Source organism: Choloepus didactylus, chromosome 1 (genome assembly GCF_015220235.1).
Source record: "Choloepus didactylus isolate mChoDid1 chromosome 1, mChoDid1.pri, whole genome shotgun sequence".
Classification (NCBI taxonomy): Eukaryota; Metazoa; Chordata; class Mammalia; order Pilosa; family Megalonychidae; genus Choloepus; species Choloepus didactylus.
In genome coordinates, this window is record NC_051307.1 from 171,991,704 (window position 1) to 172,013,701 (window position 21,998).

Sequence of the window (21,998 nt, forward strand, 5' to 3'; positions counted from 1 at the left end):
ATGGCAATGACTACAGAGAATAACAAGGAAAACACAAATAGAAATGTCCAAGGAGGATGAGGATAGCGGAGACTAGAAAGACAGATATTCTATCTTTGTATTTAAAGAACAGAAAAAACAAACAAAGAAAAACATGAGCACAATCTCATACCAAATTTTATTTGCTCTTTAAAAACTGGATAAATTACAGTTCTTCAAAAGATTAAAGAGATACTTACAAGTATAGGGTTCAAACTTTCTAAATTGACTAATTCCCTCATTTGTTGATCAAAAACTTACATAGAGCAAATACAAAAAAACTTCAGTATTCACACATTTAACACTTGAGATTTTTTAGTAAATTAGAGCTATCATGAAAGTCTACAAAATAATGATTTGTGATTTTGTGAAGCATCACTTTGAACAACGTGCCCTTAGAGCTTTAGGTTCAGGGCTTGTCACTTAGCTAGTCCTTGAGCCGAAGTAACCATCAGTTCTCTAATCACGATCTCATATATACTTTATCTGAAAAATTAAACACAACTGTGATATAAAGGATCCACAAACAACTTAAGGTATATCCTGTTGTGAATGTCAAGGATTTACTTCACTCAAATATTATAAGGAATTTCAAAAGGTCCTCAGCCTGTCTTCGAAAATCACTCTAGCATCCCCTACTTAAGGGAAAAATAAAGATGCCGAAAGCTTTTAATTAAAGCATCTTAATTTGAATAATCATTATTAATTTTCAAACTTTTGGTAAAAAAGACATTTTGATTAAAATGAAGGATTTTAGGCAATATAAGAAATCTAAACCATTATCGTGCTTAAGTCCAGATACTTATATTCACAAGAAAAAATAAACCAAAATTTATTAAAGGTTAAGATCAACCATCACATTTTAAGTATAGTTTTGAAGAAACGTTCATGATCTATATAGTTCTGTCAAGAGAATAGTCTATGACAATAACTAATTCACTCATGTGCTATCTTACGAACTTTTCTTCGAGTAACAGAGTGGAGTGGATGATGAATTTCAATGGCATCCAACGAAAGCTTCACTGTATTTGCTTAATACACTTTTTTTTTGAACTGTGCCTGGAGTCCTTTTTTGGCTTGAAAATAGGAGAATCCAAGAAACACAAATCTGTAAAAGGGTCCCCTCTTCTCAACTTCCTATAAGGGTAAAAAGAGATCTTAGGCATAATTATAAGCATTCTAACAAACTTATTCTTTAGTATAAAGTTATTGTAAAACATGCTAATTCTAATATTCCCCCTTCTATTTTTTTCTTCAAACTTTTATATTTCAAGTAAGACACATTCTTGAACAAAGTTTTACAACCTTACCCCACACCCCCTATATCATTAAAAATGAATTCCCATAATTCAAATACTTACGAAGAGAGTGTAGGTTCCTTATAGTTTACAGTGGCTGTGCACCTACGTTTACGCGGAGACACTGCTGGGCTTTCTTTATTCTTATTGGGTGAAAGAGAAAGTTTTCTGATTTTCACTACAGGACTTAAGGAAACATTTGTAATATCCTTCAGACCAAGATGAGTTGACTGGTAAGTTTCAGGTGGTGCACCTACAAAAATAACTTACTGAATATCTTTCCAAAGACAATCATAGGAACTAAAATTATACTCAATTATATATTCTAAGCTGACAAAAAATTCCGTATATTTACAACATAGATTTTTTTTACATTTTCATCATTTTTTCTCTTCCCTTCATCCTATATGATGTTGAAATACAAACTATTGTATATGTGAAGAGCTGATACAACAGAACACTGTATGAAAACTTAAAATTCCTCCAAACTGGGCAAATGAATTAAACTAACTGTTCAATTTCATTTTAGTCACACTTATGACTAAAATTTAGTCATCAAGGCCTATATCTCTTTTTTCTAAATGCAATTTTATTGAGTATGTTCACATAACATACAATCCTCCAAAGTGTACAATCAGTTGCTCATAGTATCACCATATAGTTGTGCATTCATCACCATAATCAATCTTTGTACATTTTCATTACTCAAAAAAATAAAATAAAAATAAAAAAGAACATTCAAAACATTCCATTCACCTCCTCCGCCCATTGTTCATTTACTTATTTAACCTTTTTTAAAACATTCATCGTTTTAACTTTATCAAAAAATTAAAAAACAATTAAAAAACATATTTCAAACAAAACCAAAACAAAGGAATAAGAAAAAACAAATAACCTAAAATAACCACATTGCTTCCAATATGTTCCTACCATACCCCAAGAAAATTAACAAACCATAACCGAACAAGGGAATAAGAAAAACAATTAACCTAAAATAACTACATTGCTTCCTAGATGTTCCTACCCCTACCCCAAGAAAATAAACGTACTATAACCATGCAAAGGAATAAGAAAAACAATTAACCTAAAATAACTACATTGCTGCCAACTTCTTCTTACCTTACCACCCAAAAATTAACAAACCATAGTCGTTCTTGAGCATGCCCATAACATTAACTTTACTGTCCTTAACTGTTGTTATTAGATTATTGTTCCCCCTTCACTGTCTGCAGTCTATTGCTAGGTCTCCTACATTCTACAATATAAACTATTGATTTTACATTTTCCACAGAGTTCACATTAGTGGTAACATACAATATCTTTCTTTCTGTGCCTGGCTTACTTCACTCAGCATTATATCTTCAAGGTTCATCCATGTTGTCATGTTTTATGACCTTGTTCCCTCTTACTGCCACATAGTAGTCCATTGTGTGTATATACCACATTTTGTTTATCCACTCATCTGTTGAAGGACATTTGGATTGTTTCCATCTCTTGGCAATTGTGAATAATGCTGCTATGAACATTGGTGTGCATATATCTGTTCGTGTCACTGCTTTCAGATCTTCCGGGTATATATTGCAAAGTGAAATTGCTGTATCGAAGGGTAAATCTATATCTTGTTTTCTAAGGAACTGACAGACTGTCTTCCAGTGTGGCCGTACCATTATACAGTCCTACCAGCAATGAATAAGAGTTCCAATTTCTCGACATCCATTCCAGCATTTGTAGTTTCCTGTTTGTTTAATGGCAGCCAATCTAATTGGTGTGAGACGGTAACTCATTGTGGTCTTGATTTGCATCTCCCTAATAGCTAGTGAAGATGAACATTTTTTCACGTGTTTCTTGGCCATTTGTATTTCCTCTTCAGAGAAATGTCTTTTCATATTTTTTGCCCATTTTATAATTGGGCTGTTTGTACTACTGTCATTGACTTGTAGGATTTCTTTATATATGCAAGATATCAGTCTTTTGTCAGAAATATGGTTTCCAAATATTTTTTTCCCATTGCATTGGCTGCTTCTTCCCTTTTTGACAAATTCCTTTGAGGTACAAAAGCTTTTAAGTTTGAGGAGTTCCCATTTATCTATTTTTTTTTTTTTTCTTTTGTTGCTTGTGCTTTGGGTGTAAGGTCTAAGAAATAACCTAATACAAGGTCTTGAAGATGTTTCCCTACATTATCTTCTAGGAGTTTTACGGTATGGTCTCTTATTTTGAGGTCTTTAACCCATTTTCAGTTAATTTTTTTGTGTAGGGTGTGAAGTAGGGGTCCTCTTTCATTCTTTTGGATATGGCTATCCAGTTCTCCCAGCCCCATTTGTTGACTACACTGTTATGTCCCAGTCGAGTGGTTTTGGGGGCCTCATCAAAAATCAGTCGACTGCAGATCTGGGGGTCTAGCCCCAAATTCTCAAGTCAATTTCATTGATCAATATGTCCTTTGTGCCAGTACCATGCTGTTTTGATGACTGTGGCTTTATAATAAGCTTCAAAGTCAGGGAGTGTAAGTCCTCCTGCTTTGCTTTTCCTTTTAGAATGATTTTAGCAATTCGAGGCATCTTTCCCTTCCAAATAAATTTGATAACTAGCTTTTCCAAGTCTGCAAAGTAGGTTGTTGGGATTTTGATCGGAATTGCATTGAATCTGTAAATGAGTTTGGGTAGAATTGACATCTTAATGACATTTAGCCTTCCTATCCATGAACATGGAATATTTTCCCATCTTTTTAGGTCCCCTTCTATTAATTTTATTAAAGTTATGTAGTTTTCTATGTATAGGTCTATTGCATCCTTGGTTAAGTTTATTTCTAGGTACTTGATTTTTTTGTTTCTAATGAGAATGGAATCTTTTTCTTGAGTGTCTCTTCAGTTAGGTCATTTTCAGTGTATAGGAACATTACTGACTTATGTGCATTAATCTTGTATCCCACTACTTTGCTAAATTTGTTTATTAGCTCTAGCAGCTGTATTACCGATTTCTCAGGGTTTTCCAGATATAAGATCATATTATCTGCAAATAAAGAGTTTTACTTCTTCCTTTCCAATTTGGATGCCTTTTATTTCTTTGTCTTGCTGGATTGCTCTGGCTAGCACTTCTAGCACAATGTTGAATAAGTGGTGAAAGCGGGCATCCTTGTCTCATTCCTGATCTTAGAGGGAAGCCATTCAGTCTTTCGCCATTGAGTACGATGTTGGCTGTGGGTTTTTCATATATACCCTTTATCATATTGAGGAAGTTTCCTTCAATTCCTACCTTCTAAATTGTTTTTATCAAAAAAGGATGCTGGATTTTGTCGAATGCTTTTTCAGCATCTATTAGATGATCATTTGATTTTTCCCTTTTGATTTGTTAACATGTTGTATTAAAGATTCATTTTCTTATGTTGAACCATTCTTGCATGCCTGGAATGAACCCCACTTCATTCACGGTGTATAATTTTTTAATGTGTCTTTGGATTCAATTTGCAAGTATTTTGTTGAGAATTTTTTCATCTATATTCATTAGGGAGATTGGCCTGTAGTTTTCCTTTCTTGCAGCATCTTTACCTGGTTTTGGTATTAGAGTAACGTTAGCTTCGTAAAATGAGTTAGGTAGCGTTCCATTTTCTTCAATGTTTTGAAACAGTTTAAGTAAGATTGGTGTTAGTTCTTTCTGGAAAGTTTGGTAGAATTTCCCCATGAAGCCATCTGACCCTGCACATTTATTTGTGGGAAGCTTTTCAATAACTGATTGCATCTCTGTGCATATGACTGGTTTGTTGAGGTCTTCTATTTCTTCTCTGGTCTAGGTTGTTCATGTGTTTCCAGGAAATTGTCTATTTCCTCAACAGTATCTAATTTGTCGGCATACAGTTGTTCATAGCATCCCCTTATTATTATTTAAATTTCTTCAGGATCCACAGTAATGTCACCTCTCTCATTTATTATTTTATTTGTCTTCTCTTTTTTTGATTTTGTCAGTCTAGCTAGGGGCTTATTAATATTGTTGATCTTCTCAAAGAACCAACTTTTGGTTTTATTCTCTCTACTGTTTTTTTTGTTCTCTATGTCATTTATTTCTGCTTTAATCCTTTTTATTTATTTTCTTCTACTTGGTTTAGGATTAGCTTGCTGTTCCTTTTCTTGCTTCTTCTATTGTTTCATTAGTTCTTTAATTTGAGCTTACTTCTTAATGTATGCATTTAGAGCTATAAATTTCCCCCAGTACCGCCTTCACTGTATCCCGTAGTTTTGATATGTTGTGCTTACATTTTCATTTGTCTCTAGATATTTAGCAATTTCTCTTGCAGTTTCCTCTTTAATGCACTGATTGTTTAGGAGTGTGTTGTTTAACCTCCAGATATTTGTGAATGTTCTACATCTTTGATGGTTATTGACTTCTAATTGTATTCCATTGTGATCAGAGAATGTGCTTTGAATAATTTCAATATTTTTAAATTTATTGAGGTTTGTTTTATGGCCCAGCATATAATCTATTCTGGAGAATGTTCTGTGAGCAGCACTAGAGAAGAATGTGTATCCTGGTGATTTGGGATGTAATTCTCTACATATGCCTGTTAAGTCAAATGCATTTATCACATTGTTTAGTTTTTCAATTTCCTTACTGACACTGTCTGATTGATCTATCTATAGGAGAGAGTGATGTATTGAAGTCTCCCACAATTATTGTGGAACATCTATTGCTTCCTTCAGTTTTGTCAATAGTTTGTCTCATGTACTTTGGTGTACCTTGATTGGATGCACAGACATTTATGATTGTTTTCTTGTTGAATTGTCCCTTTTATTAGTATATAGTGACCTTTTTTGTCTCATAGCATTCTTGCATTTAAAGTCTATTTTATCAGAGATTAATATTACTACTTCTGCTTTCTTTTGGCTGCTGCTTGCATGGGATTTTTTTTTCCATTCACTTTCAATTTCTTTGTGTTCTTGGTCTAAGATGAGTCTGTTGTAAGCAACATATTGATGGTTCATATTTTTTAATCTATTCTGCCAATCTATATCTTTTAATTGGGGAGCTTAATCCATTCACATTCAATGTTATTACTGTGAAGGCATTTCTTGAATCAGCTATCCTATCCTTTGGTTTTTATTTGTCAGATATATTTTTTCCCTTTCTCTATTTCCTTTAATGTACCCTTACTAGAACACTTTAGTTCTGAGCCCTTCTTCATACCTCCCTCTCCTTTCTTTTTTTCTCTGCTGATAGGGCTCCCTGTAGTATCACTTGTAGGGCAGGTGTCTTGTTAGCAAATTCTCTCAGCATTTGTTTGTCTGTGAAGATTATAAGCTCTCCCTTAAACGTGAAGGAGAGCTTTGCTGGATAAAAAATTCTTGGTTGGCAATTCTTCTCTTTCAGCATTTTAAATATGTTATACCACTGCCTTCTCACCTCCATGGTGGCTGCTGAGTGAGTAGTCACTACTTAGTCTTATGTTGTTTCCCTTGTATGTGGTGAATTGCTTCTCTTGCTGCTTTCAGAACTTGCTCCTCTTCAGCATTTGACAATATGATCAGAATATGTCTGGAGTGGGTTTATTTGGATTTATTCTGTTTGGAGTTCATCGAGCATCTATGATTTGTGTATTTATGTTGTTTAGAAGGGTGGGAAGTTTTCCCCAACAGTGTTTCTGAATACTCCTCCTAGACTTTAACCCTTTTCTTCCCCTTTTGGAACATCAGTGATTCTTATATTTGTGTGCTTCATGTTGTCCATCATATCCCTGAGATCCATTTCAAATTTTCTGATTTTTTTCTCCACTAGTTTTGTACTTTCACTCTCCAAAACATTTTCTTCCATTTTGCTTACTTGTTCTTTGTGTTCATCTAATCTGCTGCTATGTGTTTCCAGGATCTTTTTAATTTGATCAAGTTTCTTTTATTTCAATAAGCTTGGGTATTTTTTAATTTACTTTGGCAAATTCTTCTTTATGCTCTTCTAGGGTCTTCTTCACGTCCTTTATATCCTGAGCCATGATCTTGTTTGTGATTACTTCTTCAATTAATTGCTCCAAGTACTGTGTCTCCTCTGGTTTTTTTTATTTGGGTGTTTGGGTTATCTATATCTTCTGGTTTCTTCATATGCTTTAAAAATTTTTTTTGGCATCTTGGCATTTGCTTATCTTGATAGGGTTCTTTTAGGATATGCAGACTTATTTGAATAATTACCTATAATTTGACAGAACTACAGCTTGGTGGAGTGCACCTTCCCTGACCTACCAGCACATGGCACCCACCCCCCAGCCACCTATTACCCTCAAGCCAGTTCTCTCCAATTTCGTCTGTGCAGCCAGTGGGGGTCCAAACATTGTGGGGGTCCAATCAGTGCACCAATTCTCTGTGTGCAGCTGGGACTGCCAGCCCTGAGAGCGGATGGTGTGCACTGTGCTGTTAGGCAGGGAAGACAGCTTTAAGACCCAGAACTCCCAGCCATTCCCGGGACTGCGACTGTAACACCAAAGGGCTGTTGCACGAGTCCAACCCTTCAGCTCAGCTTTCTCACAGTCTGTGTCTGCCATGGGCCCACAAGTCCCTGGGCTTGGTGTAGTGCTCTTCACACTTCCATGTGGGACCCTGCCTCTCAACTGTACACTCCATGGGCCTCTGTGGAGGAAGACTGCACGTCACAGGCAAGTGGAATCCCCTAGAGGAGTTCTCGGCTGCGATGCTGTGAAGGGGCATTTCCTAGTTGGCTGAAAACACTGCTGTACGGGGCATGGTAACTTCCCACTTCCGCAGTCCTCTGCTTGCTGCAGCATCCCTTTCCTGGCTCCAGGACAATTAGCTGCGGGTGTGAGAAAGGCTATCACCCATGTCAGATACTGAGGTGCCTGGGGCGTAGAAGGCACTCCCCATTGTGCTGGACTGTGTGACTCTACCATATCTGCAGCCGCTTTTCAGGTTTTTAAACTAACCTGCCTCCAAATGCTGACTCCAGGTTTCTCCCCACTGTGGCCTCTGCGTGCCGTTTCCCCAGCAGCTGAAACACTCACTTTATTCCGAACTCCGTTTCTTGGTTTCACCAAGTGCACAGTCACTGTGGATGTAGCGGACCTTGTCCAGCCAGTAGAAGCCTGGAACTGCTATTGTGGAGCACTTTCGGTCTTTTATCTAGTGTTTTTCATGGAAGAGAATTTTGCTCTGTCTCTCCTAATCTGCCATCTTGGATCCCTCACCTATGCATGATTTCTGAATGCTGCTGTGACTCATTTCAGCTAGGCCCACTTGCTCCCATGATGATCTGGGGGAGCTCTCCAGGCCCTTGGGGTGGGCAGTGCCTTCTGTTTTAATCACTCCTCCATCCGCAGGCAGCACAAGCAGGGCCTCACAATCCCATATCTATTTCAATACCAAAGTTTACAATCAAGTAAGTGATTTCCTATAGTGTTATAAAGCCACTTAAACTTATTCTATTAAATAAATGAGAATTCTAAATCTTAGCTTACATGTAAGCCAGGAGAAAAAGAGGTTCCCTCTAGTAAAGCTAGTGTGTTTAAAAGTTATGTAATGTTTTTCCTATCATAAGCATCCAAGTTACTCTACATCTTTGGAGCTATATCTATTTTTGGGAGGCAGTTATGTAGCCAATAGTAAAGACATTGCAAGAGAATCTCCTCAAAAAGCTGTAAAAAGCAAACAGTTTCCTAAGATAAATTAAATTGTAACTGTGAAATGTGCTGGAGGGTCATCTGTGTTTCAAATATTTTTTTTGTCCCTACATAAGTATATTGTACTGGAGTAATTATTCCAACTTTCAGTTTGAAAAATATGTTTAAGCAAAATAATATCAGATCAGTTGCCACATTCTGGAAAAATACTTCTCAAGCTATATGTATATGAATCTCCCCAGGGAACTGATGGAAAGATACAGATTCTGATTCAAGGTCTGAGTTGGTCCTGAGACTCTGAATTTCTAAGAAGTCTTCAGATGAAGTTGATGCTGCTGGTCTGGGGATCAAACTCTAAGAAAAACTATTTGAGAACTTATTTTTTTTCCTTCTAAAAATGTTTTATTATGGAACATTTCAAATGTACAGAAAAGTGGATAATGAACCCATCATTATCCATCTTTAATAGTTATCAACATTCTGCCAATGTTGTTTAATTTATCCCAACACCACTACAACAAAATTTTAAACAAGGGTATTTGTATACTACCACTGCCTAACTGCTTGACCTTGAAAGGTCATTTAACTTTTTTAGGCTTTAGTTTCCTTATAAACAAAACAAGCATGATGATACATTTCAGAGTTATTCTGAGTATACTATGAAATAATGGGATAATAGAGAATGATAGACTCTGACTGCATATGTTAGTTTTACCATACGAACTAAAATTCCCAGATGTGAACCTTAGTGAGTAGTTACAGGTTATTGTAGCAACATTTGAACCATGCTTTACTTTTGATCTAACTAATAAAAGCAAGATTTTCTGAGCAGTAGTTTTCTGGTTAAACAAAAGAATATTAAGCCTATCAAATGGGGAAAAAGTTTCTTGGGCTCATTAGTCTCCTTCACTAACAAGAAAATTATTTTAAATCACAGTTCCTATCAAATTAAATATAAAGCAAAACCTTTAAAATGACAGGTCACTGGATTAAAGTTTGATTTCCTTTTGAAGGGGATATATCAGGTGAGTGTATAAAAGATATTTTAATTCAACTTAAGTCTTCACACATAAAAAAAGTTTCTTCCTATCTTGGGGATCTCTTTATAGAAAATAAAAATGCTTTCTGTATAACAAGTAGTATTTGTTACTAAAGAGGATTTAAATTAGTTTGAAGTAGGTCAGAATAACATAACTGTGATTTCCACTCCCAGTCCCCCACTATTTTATAAGCCTGTAACTTCCCCCAAAGAAAGACAGATGGCAAATCTCACATCCCCCAGAGAGACAGATGGCAAGTATAGAGATAAGCATCAGGAGTAATCATTTATCATAAACATTAAAAATGAAAGCAAACAAGTACATGACTTACTGGTAGGAATTTTTGTTGGCTCGGAATCCTGGGTCTCTTTTTCATCTGTATATTTTAGTTGCCTTTTAGATTGAGGCCTGGTGATGAGACTTCTATCTGATTTGCTAGTGGGATTCTGAATGTACTTGCAGGTAGTTTTAGAAGGTAAATAGAGGTCATCAGAATCATCTCCTGACTCACTTGATTCACAAATGCTTACTTCAGAGCCATTTTTGCTTTCTTCTCTTTCAGAATCACTGCTCTTTTTATTTTGCCGGAAAGGAGTGAGATGAATACCTTCTTCCAAATTAAAATTGTAAGCATCATTGGAACTGAAAGATTCATCTAAATTTTTTTTGGAAACGGTTTTTTTATTTTCATGCTTGCTCCCTTTATACCTTGATATAGACTTTGATTTACTTTTTCTGTTAATTTTTCTTTTCTTTTCTCTTTTTCTTCTTTGTGTATCTCTATGTTTAGTTTTGGTTTGCTCAGATTTACACTCTAAAATGATTTCTTTTGTTTTACTAAGGCTTGCTGGGTAAATCAACTTTGGTGATAAGTTAATTTGGTCCTTGTTCCATTGACAGACGTTTCGTTCTACATTTTCAGGTATGTGTACATTTATGAGCGGGTCTGGAACTCGAATTCTTTCCAATTCAAAAAGTTCCCCTGTCAAATGACTAGTTTCAAAATTATCCAAGGTATCAAATTGATACAGATTGTTGCAATGTTTCTTTAAATTGTGACGAACTGATACGGTTCTAGGTAAGACATTATCAGTAGGCTTATCTTCACTTGATTCAAAATCAAATCTCAGTGTTTCTTGAACAGGAGATATTTGCTCTGAGAATTTAAAAGATAAATGAAAAAACAATTTTACTTTATGGGAATTTTAATTTCAAGAATCTTAGAATCCCAAGTTAAAAATGGAATGAATGAAAAGTCAATCTGTAGAGTTTACTACATTTACTATAAGTAAATAGAAATCTGGGGAACTTAATATTACCATCCATTTACTTGGCAACCATCAACTGATGGCTTATGTTGACCTGTGAAAGAATCTTTTATAACGTTGAAAAATATCCTAATAAGGGGTTTGATGTGCCTGTGGTTTAAAGAAATTTAAGTACTAATTGAGACTGCTTACAAATTACCCAATACCTACCACCTATATTTAGGTATATTACTTTTTAGGGTCAATGGATAATAAAAAGAGGAAGCTTAGACTCTCATTGTAGTTACAAACATTATCTGTAGAAAGTTAAAGTTAACAAATGAGCAATCTGTACATATCTGTGGTTATACAATTCAGAGGAAGAGAACCCATATCCCAACTTAAGACAAATAAACTGAGAAAGTAGGAACTAAGTTGTTCTTTGAAAAATAAGTAAGATTTAGATAGCTGGAAAGCCTGTCGGGTGATACATCTAATCTACATTTTGGTGAAAAGTGATGATATTCCTCTGATTCTACTTATTCAAATACTATCCCTCCTTCAAATCATAGTTTATGTAGAGGAGACTGATACTTGGTAACAGCGGCAAATCAATGTAAGACTAGTAAGAAGAACATGGCTTTGGAGTTCAGCTTTTACTAGCTGGACTACTTTTTGTGAGATGCTTTACTTGGAGTCTATATAAAACAATACAGACTGTACCTATATCCCAAGGTTGTTGTAAAGGTTGTGTGAGATAATATATTTAAAAGACCTAATACAGAAATGGGCTTATCATGGGATACAATAAATTGCAGCCACAGTTATAGCTAAGGTTTCTCAGTACAGTTTTGGCCCAACAGACCAAAGTGTTTTAAAATTCTATCATTCTGTATGAAATAAACTGATTTCTTTTAAGCAGAATACGGATTGAAGATCAAAAACATTAAAAAATAACCAATTAGAGTAATTTAATTCATGCTACTTGTTCTTAAAGATCTCCTCTTGCTCTTAATAATATATTTAGATTTTCACTTGAATTACCTTGTATTTGGAATGATTTGCCTTGTCCTGAAAGTTCAGCTTCCTGAAGAGGAATTTGCCTTAGAAAATACCAATGAAAAATAGAAATTTATTTAGCAATCATGTAATAAAAACAAATACAATATTTTCCTAAATCATAGGCTTATTTTTCTTTCTCGTAGGTATCATTTCATAATTCCATTCCAAATCAGTAAATCTGTTCTGTATCAAAGGAGAACAAAAAACATTTATGCTGATTACTTAGAGGCTGATTTCTTTTGACTGACATTTAACTCCTACTGAAACATGGACTAAAATACTCAAGTTGGACAGTTCCACCTGAAAAACATGCTCCACTTGTAATTTCATTTAATTGGAGAAATAACCAATCAAAAGCGACTTATCAAATATTTTAAAGAAATGCAGTTTGATTACTCAACTCTTTAGAAGCCTGATTTAATCATCAGCAGAGCTGTGATTTGTTGGTAGTGCATGATTGTATGTGGGTAAAGAATTGACTCCTTTGCAGTTAACTCCTGTTCATTGTCTTTAAACGTCTTACCATCCCTCTAACTCTGGTTTAAAAAACAAAAAATTTCTTTATGATTTAATACTATTATGGTAGCTTCACTCTAATTGTAATTTTATTTTTTATTCTCTGTAGAGACTTTTCCCACCCAGACATAAAAAATGAAATACAGACTTAGGCAACAGAAAGGACCGACTTGTGGTAAATAATAACTATTTTAGAAATATTATAAAAACTCGATTACCTCTTCTTTCTTTTTGCCCACAACGTATCTTGTCAGGTCTTAAAGTTCCACAATTTTTAAAACTATTCATGATTAAAATTAATCTATTGAGATAAAAAATCATATGAGTGGTCACTTCTGTGAAGAGAGGACAGACCGGAAAGGGATATGAGGGAACTGTCTATGGTAGCAGTTCTCACCTGAGGGCAATTATGCTATGCAAGAGATATTTGGTAATGTCTGGAAACAGTTGTGGTTGTTACAACTGAGGTGCTACTGGCAATGAGTAGGTGGATGCAAAGGATGCTGTTATGTGTCTCACAATGCATTGGATAGGTCTCCACAACAGACTTATACAGCCCAAAATGTCAATAGCACTGATACAGAGAAATCCTGGGCTAGAGATGGCAATGCTCTAAATCTTAACTGAGGTTTGGTTCAGACTCATCGAACTGCATGATTAAGATCTGTGCACTTTATTCATATAATTATATCTCAATAATAAATAAGCAAATAAATAATAAAATAAAAATAAATAAAAACCTATCATTTGAATAATCAAATCCTTGCTAGCATAAAAATATTTGGAGAGGAAAATATAACTGAAGAGAATAGTAAAAAAATTCTAGAAAAGCTTCTTATTCCTAGACATCAAAAAGTAACTACATATAAGAAAAAGAAAGCTAGAGCTTGGCTATTAACAAATTTTAACATGTAAAATTTTCTTAAATTCTCAGTAGAGAATCAGATTTCAAATACGAGAGTAAATATGATACAAATTTCCTAAAATTCCTTTCATAAATGGGTCACAGAATTAAATCTTTCCTGTTATTAATAATTGTAGTAATGAATTTGATACTAACAGTAAATCCTTTACAAATAATTCCCTGGAGTTGTCACCACTATTGGAGTCCATTCCAGAGGGACATACTTCCTGGTTCTGTAAATGTATTAAAACAAAAGAAAATACTGTTATCACTGTAGTATTCATAACAAAGCATTCATTTAGTCAACAATAAACATTTAATGACAGTCTACTATGGTGCTAGGAACTGTTCTGGGAAATGGGACTATAGTAACTAAAAAAGAGATTAAGTCCTGCCTTCTGAAAGCTTACATTCCACTCCAGGGAGACAGAATATAAAAAAGGAAACAGAGATAGATAAATAATTTCAGATAATGGTAAATGCTATGAAGGAAACACCTAAGATGAAGTGACATGGAGTAACTGAGGTTGGAGGGCTCCTTTAGACAGGATCTAAAATATGAACTTTTTGATGTGAAATCTGATGAACACGAAGTAGCCAGACACTGAAAGCAGAAGAAAGAGAATGCAGTATAAACAATAAATACAAACGTTGTGATGCAAGAAAAACCTTGCTGTGCTCAGGAAAGGAAGGCCATTGTGGCTGGAGCATAGTCACTAAGAGTGGTAGGAGATGTGCACACAGAGACCAGATAATATAGGGCTTTGAGAGTCATGAGTTTGGATTTTGGTCTAAGTGTGACGGAAAGTCACTAAAGCAGTTAGGAGACCATTACTGCATACCAAGCAAGGCTAGAGTTGCGGCTATGGAGCTGAAGTCCAGTAGAAGGCCTTGAGATAACAAAACTAGCTCAAAGATTGCATAGTGGTGGGTTGGAGGCAATGCAAGAGAGTAGCCTTTTGGGTTGGGGCCTGAGCAAATGGGTGGGATGCTTTATTGAGATGAGTAGACAGGCAGAAGTACACATTTTCTTTGGGAAGGGAAAAATAAAGAGTTGTGCTCTGAACAAAGCAGGTTTGAGATCTTTTATAAACATAAGTGTAGATACCAAACAGTAGCCATGTGTGGGTATGTATTTGTGTTCAGGTCTAGGCCTATAACTTTGGAAGTCACCAGCAGATAGACAACATTTAAAACTATGGAAAGGGATGATAAGATAGGTGTGGGAAATTGGCATTTAAAAGAAGAATAAAGAAGAAACCAGTAAAGGAGACTGACACAAAACAGTGAGAAAGGTAGAAAGAAAACTGGGGTGGTATGATGCCAAGAAAACTAAGAGTAATTTCTGTGTTGAATATTATTGTGAGGCCAAGTAAGAAGACAGAGATGTGACCACTGAATTTGGTAATGATATAGTAGGGAGAGAAGCCTGATAAAAGTGGGCTGAAATGTGAATGGAGGTTAAGAAAGTAAAGACAGTGAACACACTATACCCTTTGGAAAAGTTCTGCTGTGAGGCAGGGAAAGGGGAGTTAGAGAAGATTATGAGACCAGAGAGGATTCTTTTATTTTCCTTTTCCCTTAAGGTGAGAGATATTAAACCACATTTTTATGATGGCTAGAATGATCTAGTAGAGAGGGAGACACATACTGGAGGAGAGGAGCAAACTGTCAGGAGCAGAGTCCTGGAGGATGTGAGAGAAAGGGAATCTGGTGTAAGAAGAGAGGACTTGCTTAGACTTTGAAAGGACTAGGGACACTTTACCACTGTAATGGGGGAGAACATGGAGAACACAAGTAATAACAGGCAAATTTGTAGACTGATATTAGAAAATGAGACTTCCAGTCTGATACCATATAAGGTATCCTAATTCGGTTTATATATATATATATATATAGAAATTTGTTGCACATATGATATGCTGATATTATACCTTATGGTCTAAGATTTTTCATCAGAAATTTAATCCTGTTAAAAGTTTTACATTTTAATATCAACACAGCTAATGTTCTGAAACTACTTATTACTGAAGGTAAATAAAGAAAGGACTACTTAACAATATGATAACAACCTAAAAACTAATATGATTCATTATAAAATTTAGAGGTTCAAGAAAGGCTATTAGAAATTACTTTGTGATTGATTCTTAAAAGCTAGGTTAACTACTCGTAGGCAAGAAAAACATTCTTATTATTAAAAGCATTTTAAGTCTCTCCACCATTGTTATTTGACTTCATAAATGTGAAAACACAAGTGCAGCAAGATGGTTGAGAATCACTGATACATGCAACAAGTATATGGCAGAAAACAAATTTTGATGTTTTAAATGCTAAAAATACCTCCTCCCCCCCAGCAGGTAACAATAAGTTTTAATAAATACTCAAAAATCATTGATAAATGTCAGATGGCCTGCAATAATAGAAATTTCTCCCCCACTGCTTTTGTGATTATCTCATTGGGTATTCATTTCACTCAACTGCCATGTGTGATCGTAGCAGAAAACTCTGGAAAGGGAAGAGGGAGAGTCGAACGTCTTTGTTGGGATTTTTTTCCCTCACTAGTTAACTTAACAAGGAAATAAAAAGTAGGAAGGATTACATTCTGAAGAAAAAAAATTTTTAATAATTTAACCCTCATATGAAGGTGAAGAAATCATATCTAATATTTGTATAAGAACTGCTCAACTACATTGTACATGTACATGTTATATACATGTGTATGTGATCAACACACACACACATACACACACACTATACATAGAAAAACATGGAATCACCTTAATTGCAGGGAAGCAAGAACTCTCTCACTGACACCTCCTGCTAATGTAGAGGAGGCTTTAATTCCCTTCTCAAGTCCCTCCACAGCCCTAACCCAAACACTATGGTTTGGCTTTCTTATTTGGCCTCCTCGTATAAATGCCAGTCTTCACTGGCACTGCTTAAACGTATGGTCATATGGGAAGAAAGTAAACTTTGTTCTGTTAACACCTGAACACCCACCACTGCTTTTCTTTCTCTCTGCTCCATGCAGTTTCCCTGGCAGTGGCTTTTGGGAAAAGGGGAGAAACTAGCTCATCAGTACTCTTTTCAGGATTAACATTCAATGAGACAATGAATAACCTAATCAAGCTTTCTCCACATCTGCTATATTTTGGTGGCAGGTCCATACTTCAGCCCCTTCTATATAGCCTTGGGCACAAACAGAATTAGATTAAAAATCTGGTCAGCACAGTGGGATTGGGAAAGCCACAAGGACCACACTCCCCTTTGTCTAGTTTATGGATGGATAAGTAGAAAAATGGGGGAAGGAAACAAACAAACAGACAAAGGCACCCAGTGTTCTTTTTTACTTTAACTGCTCTTTTTCACTTTAATTATTATTCTTGTTATTTTTGTGTGTGTGGAAATGAAGGTGTCAGGGACTGATTTTGGTGATGAATGTACAACTATGTAATGGTACTGTGAACAACCAAACGTACGATTTGTTTTGTATGACGCGTGGTATGTGAATATATCTCAATAAAATGAATAAAAAAAAATCTGGTCAGCAAAATGTTCAGGGTATTTCTTGTTTAGTAGTTAATGCATTATCTTCTTTATTGGCCAACTAGTAAGTAAAAATGATTCTACAAAAAAGTACTTAAATATTCTCTACCCCCTAAATAAAGGCAGTTCTTATAGAATTCCTGTGAATAGCAAAACTATATAGAAAAGTTAAGATTTGTAGCAATGATCAAAGCTTTTGGATTAGTCTACTTCAACTACTACTTTTAGATCTTTAGCTTAGTTGCCCCATCTTTGACTCATTTAGCTCAACAGTCAAAGGGACCAGCAGTGCAAAAGGTTAAATTACATCTTCTGCATGTTGTCTTGCTACCTGCTTTCAGAACCATGTTAGACACACCAGGCCTCAATCATGTATATGCTTGAAGCTTTCTTTATTGGCCAGGCACAATAGTTGGGCTAGAGATCTATAGATGGATATGCTTTAGTCAATTAACTAAGAGCTACTGATAATTTAAATATCAAAATTGATCTAAACTACTGTGCCGGTTTGGATGTATTATGTCCCCCCAAAATGCCATGTTCTTGGGTGCAATCTTGTGGGTCAGGTGTATTAGTGTTGATTACGTTGGGAAGCTTTGATTGAGTGTTTCCATGCAGATGTGACCTACCAACTGTGAGTGACATCTTTGATTAGGGTATGACCTCTTGATTGAATGGTTCCATGGAAATATGGACCCCACCCATTCAGGGTGGGTCTTGATTAAATCACTGGAGTCCTATAGGAGCACACAGACAGAAGGAGAGCTGCTGCAACCAAGACAGACATTTTGAAGATGGCCATTGAAAGCAGACTTTTGCTACTTCAGAGTTTGCCTGGGAGGAACTAAGAGAATACCCCAGATACCTAGAGAGAAACATCCTGGGAAAAAGCCATTTTGAAACACAACCTGGGGGCAAAGGAAGAAGATGCAGACACCTGCCTTCCCAGACAAAAGAGGTGTTCCAGGAGCCACTGGCCATTCTTCTGTGAAGGTACCCCTATTGTTGACGCCTTAGCTTGGACACTTTTATGGCCTTAAGACTGTAATTTTGTAACCAAATAAACCCCCTTTATAAAAGCCAATCCATTTCTGGTATTTTGCATAACGGCAGCATTAGCAAACTGGAACAACTACTAATCCATGGGTTTCACTTTTACTCAAAGAAATTCAGCTTTTGTAATGAAAATACCTGAGCAGTTTCTTCTGTTTGTTGTGAAGTAAGTTTTTCTTTCAATGCATATAGCTGACACGTGAGGTAGTAACATTCTTTTCTCAGCTGTAGGATGATTTCTTGGGCTTCTTTCACTTTGAACTTTTCATTTTCCAAAGCTAAAACTAACATTCTATTGTTGTCTTGGTAATTTTTCAGCAGTGTGGAAGTGCTGGCTAAAAGAGGATTAAAAAATTATCAGTTGTTAAATTTAAACTTGAAAAATTTTGGAAAAGGCCAACATGAAAATTTCTTACTGATTACTTGGCATGGTGCAGCTGCAAAAGACTTGCGTTTGCCAATTTCTGCCAAGTTTTTGTTCCTTTTCTCTTTCATTCGTTTCTTTATATCTTCGAGACTATCTTGAAAGGACTTCTTAAGGCACCTTTCCTTGGCCATTTTCTGCCTATGAATTTAAAACAAGAAAAAACATTCAATTTTTCCAAGAGCCAATACTCCTATAAAATATAAAACTTAAGATTGAAAACAGAGGTTGTCCATAAAGAATGGATGACATAGAGACTTAGTCACTGTAGAGTTTGCTCAAAGTAGATAGGTAATTTGGTAACAACCTAGATTTTGTAGATTTTAAATCTCAATAATTTTGGCATAATCTCATCCTCCTCAGGCAATCTATAGGGAACCCTTATTAAAAATATGAATTTCCAGCCCAAAGATTCTGTCATAAGATACTCATTCATTCTTTAAAAATTATTCCCTAGGGGCTTACTATATGCTAGGCACTATGGAAAATGCTTAAAATCGTTATTTACTAATACTATTATTATTTATGTTTCTTACAAACAATGTTTTTGACCAGTTTTTAGTGTTTTAAGCTTACAGCATTAGTTCAGAGGCAATTATATATCTGGGATTTGTTTTCCAGCTCTTCTCTATATTAATTTATTACTTGTCTCTGTCTTCCATACTCTTTTAACTGAATATTAATTCATGTGCATGCTCTCAAGAAAGTCAAAGTGATCCTCAGAGGTTTAAACTATGTAGCACCATATCCAATTTTAATCGGCTATTATAGCAATTATAGAATTGGAAAGAATAGGAGCTGAGGCAGAGGAACAAGCATTTTCTCAAAGTTATTTCTAAAACTCAGGTCCTCTAACACCTAGTAAATCTTGAACATAACAAGACATTAAAGATTGTTCTAAATAAATAAATACAGTTAAAAGTAGCAAAACATTCATTGATGGTTGAATATGCTATAAAGTATATTAAAACTTAGGTATATTTAATCTTGTCAATGCTGCAAATCAGATATACTTCAGTATGTTGCTACTAAGCATGTCAAACTACTTTTCAAGAACATCTTTTACCCTAGACCTTACTTTGCACATCTTAAAATTGCAAAAAATAAGATTCATTTCCTACAATAATCTCCCTACACAAATTTCATTATAAAGGAGATCTTACTCTCCTCTTAAATATTTTTTCTGAACATTACTTTTTCTTGGGTGTTTTCTCCAGGGCTTACTTGTTTTCTTCTATCAGTGGTTGGGGTCTTAAATATGGATATTGTAAATGCCATTTTAATATTTCCTTTCTGCCAATGGTGGTACAATATATACTGGGAAGCTTCCAGCACAGCAAGCAAAACTATTTTCTTAAAACACTGATAGTGGGTTGTATAAAAACCAGTGTACCCCAATAAAGTTTTTGAGTTCCAACTGGAGATGTTTGAAAGTCATACAGATTAAGTAACTGACCAGGTTAATTTAAAGTATTTTAAAAACAAAGATTATCTAAAAAGCCTTACGTTATTATGTTTAACCAAGTTAAAACCACAAAAACAAAAACAAAACACAACAAAAAGTGGTAAAATAGGAAGTTGGGTTCTTGTCTAGGCCAATGCTGCCAACTGGGAGTGTGGGATGCAGGTGTGGAAGCGTGTGTGGTATGGGAAGGGGTGTGGTAGAGACAGCAAATGAAAACAGGCTGGATGACGGGAACAGGTCTGTCTAGGCTTGTATTCGGGTAGGGGTCCGGAGTCAAAAGAACCTAGGATATTGGATCTCATCCATAATTCTTTCATCAGCCCTGCAGCCAAGGCAGCCAGGTAGGACTCTGGTCAGTGCCGGCCTCTCCAGGGTACCGAGGAAGCCAAAGATCTGGACAGCGAGGGTAGGACATCAACGGTATCGCACTGCAAGGAATAGCTGCCAATTTCTGTGCCCTTTCGGTGAGCCTGGCTTTTAACTACCGTACAGGCTTTATTCACGTATCACTTAATCCACACAACTCTGCAGAGCAGCAGGTTCGGTACCCATTCATTCAACAAAAGAAGAAACTGGAGCATCGGAGAGTGCATGTCGGGTAGATGAGCAGAAAAAGGCTCCCAGCAGTCCGACCCCACAGCCCAAACTTTTGACCACCAGACGTAGATCAACACAGAAATTTCTGAAGGAGAAGAGACAGAAGTCACGACACTCCTGTTCCACACCTAGAAAACCCTGGCCTCCTCTTTCTCCGAGATACTCAAGGAAAGTCGGGTAGAGGAGGGTGAGTGTCGCTACAAATGGACCCGGCAACCCGCCTTCCGCGGGCGCGGCCAGAACGATACCTTGGCCAGCACTTTTGCCGTCGCCGTCGTTCTTCTCCTTACATTCCAAGGCTCTGTGAGGCTGTCCAGTCGCGGGAACCCCGAATCCAGGGGTCCGGACTCCAAAGTTTGTAGCACCAGCTCTTGTCGCTTCTGACTTCCGCGACTCATTCGAAATTCTCCGCTGGGCTTCCCCATTGGCTGGCCGGGCAGCGGTCACATGATGCGAAGGCGTCACCAGCAGCCCTGGCGCAGGCAGCATCCCGCCCCACCAGGTGGTGTCACGTGACGCACTATCTCCGGCCTTCCACATCCGGGCATCCACCAGATTCCAGTCCCACCCCTTCAGGGGCGGAGTCAGTGGTCAGGCTGCGGCGGTTGCCGGGAGTTAATTTCTCTGAATTAGTGGGCTTTTAGGGGTGGAGCCTCTCTGAGACCTTTAAGGCGGGGTATTTTAGGTAGTTCAAAGGCTTCAAGTTTTTTTAGTCTGACTGCTTTCCGTCTCCGAGGTTCTGCTCACCGGCTCCCTCTTGTGAGAGGAATTTCCTTAGTTGGTTGCCGGCGGAAGCAGTCAGCCTGTTATAGGGGGGCAGCTATTAGGAAAATTAAAACCAAAATAAGGGAGCAAACTTTGGATTAACGGGTTATTATCGGGAAAAGTATAGATATCTAAAATATTTAGCCATTGTGCACGGTTATTTCTCTTTTTCTGGCCTCCTCTAATTAACCCTCGGGAAATGGCACCAGCATCCATCCAGTTACCACCTACCCTGAAGCCTGGGGAATCATGCTTACTGATTCTTTCCCTCCTTCATCCCTTCCATCTCCCATCAGTCGCCCGGTCCTGTCAATTATATTTTCTAAGTATTTCTCACGTCCACTCACTTTTTTCCAACCTCTAATCTATTTCCCTGTAATGTACCAGTACCCACTCGGACCCGACTCCCCTTGCACGTGTTCTTTATAGCCAGAGTGATGTTTTTACAAAGCAAATC

The 21,998-nt window shown here is 36.5% G+C and overlaps 1 protein-coding gene across 1 annotated transcript; it reads right to left on the reverse strand.

The window, feature by feature from the left end:
* Positions 1-213: 213 nt before the first annotated feature.
* On the reverse strand, positions 214-21,150 carry SGO1 (shugoshin 1). Its single transcript, XM_037828234.1, has 8 exons — positions 21,025-21,150; positions 18,707-18,855; positions 18,429-18,625; positions 13,848-13,924; positions 12,254-12,312; positions 10,294-11,118; positions 1,380-1,569; positions 214-1,155 (listed from the first exon to the last, which is right to left on the reverse strand). The coding sequence occupies exons 2-8, from the start codon at positions 18,846-18,848 to the stop codon at positions 1,038-1,040; spliced, it is 1,608 nt and encodes a 535-aa protein (XP_037684162.1). The 5' UTR covers positions 18,849-18,855; positions 21,025-21,150; the 3' UTR covers positions 214-1,037.
* Between the last annotated feature and the right edge of the window lie 848 nt (positions 21,151-21,998).

Bases quoted from the DNA above. Each gene is read 5' to 3' on its own strand.
- SGO1 (XM_037828234.1), bottom strand. From the start codon at position 18,848: ATGGCCAAGGAAAGGTGCCTTAAGAAGTCCTTTCAAGATAGTCTCGAA. The intron at 18,626-18,706 runs GTAAGAAATTTT...ATCCTCTTTTAG, and splicing joins TGCACCATGCCAAGTAATCA to CCAGCACTTCCACACTGCTG. The intron at 12,313-13,847 runs GTTAGTATCAAA...GTATTTTCTAAG, and splicing joins TTATTTGTAAAGGATTTACT to GCAAATTCCTCTTCAGGAAG.